Source organism: Orycteropus afer, unplaced genomic scaffold (genome assembly GCF_000298275.1).
Source record: "Orycteropus afer afer isolate SDZICR_OR568_19922 unplaced genomic scaffold, OryAfe1.0 scaffold00053, whole genome shotgun sequence".
Taxonomy (NCBI): domain Eukaryota; kingdom Metazoa; phylum Chordata; class Mammalia; order Tubulidentata; family Orycteropodidae; genus Orycteropus; species Orycteropus afer.
This window is the reverse complement of record NW_006921640.1, coordinates 934,743-940,980: the sequence shown is the minus strand read 5'-3', so window position 1 is coordinate 940,980 and position 6,238 is coordinate 934,743. Positions and strand designations below refer to the sequence as shown.

Genomic DNA, 6,238 nt, shown 5'->3' with positions numbered 1-6,238 from the left:
AACAACAACAACATTGGTATCATTACTTCTATCAAGTCAAACTTTCAGGGGCTTGGTGAGGTGTACCAACTTTTACAATGCATTCATTGTCTTTTTCTGCTTTCACATTTTCTGTGTGTGACCACAGATTATTTCTAGCAAAGAAAAATTTATTATGAATTGAATGAAGAATGGGAATTTGTACTTAGTTCTTAGTTAATCTGTGAAAAAATTAGGATTAATTCTCCTCAGGCATTTTAGAATAGCTCTACTATCTGGCATAAATATATTTCATTGCTAATCTACTTCCACGTTCTATTCTACTTCTTCCCAATCAATTTGAAAATCCTGTGTTAACTGTCTGTACCATTGGAATAAAAAGCAAAAGCCAGGGCCACCATACCCAATTTGTTGTGTTCTGGGAAGGCTTCAGAGGAGAGGCAAGAAGGGAGAAATTTTCATTATGATAAATACCTGGATAGGGTTCGTCTCATCTTTACTTTGCTTCTTCTGCAAGACTTAAATCCGTGTTCATTTTTTCTAGGTCCATGGAAAGAAGTTATTCCTTAGATTTGATCCAGATGAAGAAATGAGGCCTCCTAGAAACGATCCTCTGTCAGAGCCTCTACCAAAAGGAAGCAGGAGAGAAGAGGCTAAGGATCAAACACAGACCTTGGGGCCTAATGGACCAAAAATCTCTGACCAGTCCTTAAGGTCCACAGAGCTTGTTCCTGATGAAGAAAGTAGTTCCAGTTATTTGGGGGGTGATACCCCTGCAGGAGATGCTGAAAGGTGGCTCCATGTCAGCTTTGGCTTGTTTGGCAGCGTTTGGGTGAATGAATTCTCCAGAGCCAAAAAAGCAAACAAGAGGGGTGACTGGAGGGATCCTGTCCCAAGGTAATGGCATGATTGAACAGACAATGAGGCTGTGAATGTCTGGGTCTTCACAAACCAAAAAAATCAAACTTAGCTGCTGTCAAGTTGGATCTGACTGGTATACACCATGGTAGGGTTTAAGATTAGGCTGTAAGAACACACTCAGGTAGATACAGACCCTGCTATTAAGTTGGAAGGGGCCCTGGTAGCACAGTGGTTAAAATGCTTGTCTGCCACCTGAAAGGTCTGCGGTTTGAACCCACCAGTCTCTCTGTGGGAGAAAGATGTGGCAATGTGCTTCTGAAAAATTACAGCCTTGCAAACCATATGGGGCAGTTCTACTCTGTCCTGTAGGCTCACTGTGAGTTGGAATTGGCTCAGTGGTGATGGGTTTTTTCTTTTATTTTGTTCTAATAAAGAAGTTAAGGAGCCCTAGTGGTACAGTGGCTAAATGCTGTGGTGCATTGTATGACTTGATATGGCTTTTCTAGCCATAGTCTTTGTAACTCCCACCAGATTACTAGGTGGAACCACGCAAATCCTTTTTGCAAGTGTTCAACTGCTAACCAAAAGGAATGGGAGAAAGATGTGGCAGTCTGCTTTTATAAAGATTTATAGCCTTGGAAACCCAACTGGCAGTTCTGATCTATCCTATAGGGTAGCTGTGAGTTGGAATGAACTCAGTGGCATTGAGGTTGATTGGTTTAGGGTTATCAAGGAACTTGCTGTCTAGGAAAGAAAAGAACATCTGTATCTACCCATAATAAAAAGTGGATTATAACCTGTACCCCAAGAGAAGAATGATAAACTCTTGTGTGGCTTAGAAAAGGGGAAGGATTTTTTTCAACAAAGGTGGCACTTGATGGCCTTTTTTTGGTCAGTATACTCTGAATTTAGGGACATGATTTTTCTAGCTTTCAGTCCATTAATGTTAGAAGAATATGTTTGTGCATAAAACTCTATCTGTATTTAGGATTACTTCCTTCATGTAGATTTCCAAATGAGTAAATTCTGATCAAAGAAAATGAACATTTTTATTGCATTACAAAAGTGCTTGCTTAGCTTAATTCTCACTAGCATTGAGTTGATTGTCTACTTTTTGTCACTCTGTAGGTGCTTTTGAATATCAAATCTATTAACATTTGTGATATGTTACCAATATTGTTTTGTGTCTATCAATGCCTTTATTGTTTGAGATTCCTTTTGCCATTTAGCATTTTAAATTTTTAGATAATCAACAGCCACTATTTTTCTTGATGGCTTTTAGCTTTCCCCTCTTAATAAAGAAAGCCTTTTCTTTCTTTTTTTTTTTTTAATTGTGATTTGGGTGAAGATTTACAGAGCAAATTCACTTTCCATACAGCAGTTCACATATACTTTGTCTCATGTCATTCACCACAGTTTACCACAATGCAACAGCTCCCCTCCCACTTCCTCCCCATAGTTACCTCTTTCCAGTGTCTATCCCTCCATACTCTCCTGCCCCCTGAGCTGTCTCCCTGTGCATAAGCAGCCCTTCCTTCTCCCATTATTGTTCTCTCCAGGGTGTGTGTCTACTTGAGGTAAATGTTTAACTCATATGCCTGTACTTTGTTTGGCTGGAAACCACAGGTGTGGGTTCAATTCCAGACCTGAAGGGCAGCTAGGGGCCATAGTCTCTGTGGTTCCACCAGGCTATATTGGACCAGCAAACCTGGTCCCCACCTGAAAGCCTTTTCTATGTAACCAAACCCAACCCACTGCCATCGAGTTGATTCTGACTCATAGTGACTCCATTGGGTTTCTGAGGTAGTAAATCTTTATGGAAGTAGACTGCTCTGTCTTCCTTTTGTAGAGTCGCTGGTGGGTTTGAGCCACCAACCTTCTGGTTAGCAGGCAAATGCCATAGCCAATGTGCCACCAGAGCTCCTTTTTCTATGCAAAAGTCACACAAATACTTTCTTATTTTTAGAATTTATTTATGTTTAGAACTGTAATTTTTATGGTACATATAAAGGATAGTAGGACACTTTGGGCTATAAAAAATAACTCAGAATAGCTTACATGATAAGATCTTTTTTTTGGTTCCTGTAACTGGGAATCTGGAGGGAGGGAGGGCTTTGGAGTTGATTCATTTCTAAGGTTCTGGCTTCATTTTTTTTTTTTTTCTTTTTTTGCATTTATGGCTTTGTACTGTCTTATACTTTGTTTGTCTCCTTAGACCAGCAGGAAGATGGTGATTGCAGTTCTAGGCCTTATATCCACATAGGAAAATATCCAGAGAAAGAGGATTATTTCTAGAAGTGATGATAAGCAAGGGTTTCTGAGAAACCTCTCGTTGCCTCAGATTGGGTCATGTGCCAATTCCTGAATGAATCACCAGCTCCCAGTACCAGTTGCCATAGAGTCAGTTCTGACTTATGGTGACCCCATGGGTGTCAGAGTAGAACTATGCTTCTTAGGGCTTTCAGTGGCTGATTTTTTAGCAGTAGATCACCAGGCCTTTCTTCTAAGCCCCTCTAAGTGGACTTTAACCTCTATCTTTACAGTTAGCAGCTGAGTGCTTTAACTGTACCGTCCAGAACTCTCATCACCAACTGTTTTTGTTAGGTGCCGTCTAGTCAGTTTCAACTCTAGCAACAGCATGTGACAGACCAGAACTGTCCTATAGGGCTTTCTAGGCTATAATCTTCACCAATGCAGATTGCCACATCTTTCTGCCACAGAACCACTGGGTAGGTTTGAACCAGGAGTCGAAATGCCCTTAGACTAAACAGGCTTACCTCTAGGATTTTTAATTTACTGACCTAGAATTAACACATACCGTCCCTTTACCTTTTAATGTCTTCTTATCAAGTTGTAGCTCCTTTCACTTTCCTAATGTTTTATAATTTGCTTTCTCCTCCACCCCACCTTTCCTCTTTTTTCCCCCTTTAGTAGGTTGCCAGTTTTTATCTACTGTTTTGGTTTTTCAAAGAAATAGTATTTAGTGTTACATACTTTTTTCTATATGGAAGAGTATTTCCTAATTTCCAAATATTTTGTGTGTATGTCATTTTTTTGTGTGTCATTTGAAAACTTTCTTGAATTTCAGCAAAGAATGCAGCCTGTACACTTTTTGTACTTCTGGCATGTATTAACAGTTGTAGCCAAATACATAAGGGATATTGGCTTATATTTTATGTACATAAAAGAAGATTATGTATACTTAATAAGAATCAAACTTTTTTTTTTTTTTAATTTTTGTGATTTGGGTGAAAGCTTACAGAGCAAATTAATTTTCCATACAGCAGTGCACATACAATACTTTGTCTCATGACATTTACAACAATGTACCACAGTGCAACAGTTCTTCTCCCACTTCCTCCCCATAGCCACCTCTTCTCTGTGTTCTTCCTTCCTATGCACTCCTGCCCCCCGAGCTGTCTCCCTGTACATACACAGCCCTTCTATTGTCCCATGATTGATCTCTCCAAAGAGTATATCTACCTAATGTAAGTTTTTAACTCATATACCTGTCTTTTGTTTGGCTGGAAGCCACAGGAGTAGGTTCAATTCCAGACCTCAAGGGCAGCTGGGGGCCCTAGACTCAGGGGTTCCACCAGGCTCTATCAAACCAGCAAAGCTGGTTCTTTTTTTATGATTTTGAGTTATGTTCCACATTGTTCTCCCTCTCTATCCAGGGTCTCTTACATAGATCTCCCTCTGAGTGGTTGACAGTGGTAGCCAAGCATCATCTAGTTCTTCTGGTCTCATGGTCGTACAGGCTGAGGATCACATGGTGTACCAGTCCCTTGGACTAATTGTTTCCATTAGTCTTTGTTTTTCTTCATTCTTCTTTGCTTTAGAGAAGGAGAGACCCATCATTGCATCTAGATGGCGCTTGCAAGCTTTTAAGATCCTAGTTGTTACTCACCAAAGGAGGATGTGGAACAGTGTTTTTGTGTAGTATGTTATGCCAATTGAGCCTGATGTCCCTTGCGAGCATGGTTCCAAGCCCACAGATCCAACTACTCACTCCCTCTGGGTAGCTGGCTATGGCTAAGAAGTGGCTACAACCTTGTCCCTTGTCAGTTCTACTATGTACCTGGAAATTCTTAGAGAACGTACAAATACACTTCTAGAAACATTGTCTGCCAGCTCTATCCATGGTCATGGGCACACTCCCCACTGCATGAGGAGTCAGATATTTTTTAACTATCTGTTATGTACAGGTTACTGATTTAATAACTCAAATTCTCTCTCTCTTTTTTTTTTTGTTTATTTAATATGTGAAATTCTGGAAGAGGTATATTGTATTAAAATCCCCCAGTGTAGTTGTGGTTTTATAAAAGTTTCTCTTTATATTTTTAAACATTTTTGTTTTATGTAGTTTAGTGTATACATGATGTTTAGTGCATAATGGTTCATGACTCTCATAGGTCCTTTGTGGATTGCAGCTTTATTGCTGGACAGTATAGTATCCCTCTGTGCCTTTGGTCTTCAATTTTCTTTTTCTTGAGATCAGTACTGTGATTCTGTATTCATTTTTCACACTCCTTTATTGTCAACCTTCCTTTTTCACTTGGTTTTAGGTATGTTTCTTATAAACACGAATGGCTGAATTTTGTGTCTTTTTTTAAATCCAAACCGAAGCTCTTTGTTTTTAAGTGTAATGACTATAGTATTTGGATTTTCTTTCATTTTATTTTACATTTATTGTATGTTGTTTCTTTTTCTTCTGTTAGAGTGATCAGATTTCTTCCTTTTCTCACATTTAACTTGGCAGTACTGCTATTCATCTTCATTCTGCTGGTAATTACATTATTTTCAAACTTTGTTGTTAGCTGCCTCTGTCTTGGCACCAACTCATGGTAACTGTGTGTAAAAGAACCAAATAATGCCCGATCCTGTACCATCTTCATAGTTGATGGCACGTTTGAGTCTAGTTGGACAATATTCTGTTCTGATCAATAGGGTTTTCATTGGCTAATTTTCAGAAGTAGATCACCACGCCTTTCTTGCTAGTTCTGTCTGAATTTGGAAGCTCTGCTGAAACCTATGGTATTTAATGTACCAGTCGTGCAGCTTCCAGCATCACAGTATCATGCAAACCACCACAGTACAGCACACTGATGGATGGGTAGTGGATCTTCAAATTAAATCTGTATTTTTTTCTATTAATCAATATCTATTAAATTTTTAATAACACCAACATTAATAACTTCTCTCTTAACATTAAGACTTTATTTGCTCACTGTCCCTCGCCTCTCCAAGAGTAGAACCTTTAAAGTATTTCTGCATTGCTACTCCTTTTGCCTGTCATCCATCCTAACACCTGAGTTTGCTAAAATAGTTTAGAATTTTAGTTTCAGACTGTTATTAAATAACTATATGCATCTTTGGTTTTAAGAATTCTCTCCTA

The 6,238-nt window shown here is 39.0% G+C and overlaps 1 protein-coding gene across 1 annotated transcript in view; it reads left to right on the top strand.

The window, feature by feature from the left end:
* Nucleotides 1-6,238, top strand: part of NEIL2 (nei like DNA glycosylase 2) — a 46,635-nt gene that overhangs the window by 7,938 nt on the left and 32,459 nt on the right. Inside the window, exon 2 of the mRNA XM_007938764.1 lies at nt 524-876. Coding sequence (XP_007936955.1) covers nt 524-876 — 353 coding nt within the window. The remainder of the gene's footprint in view (nt 1-523; nt 877-6,238) is intronic.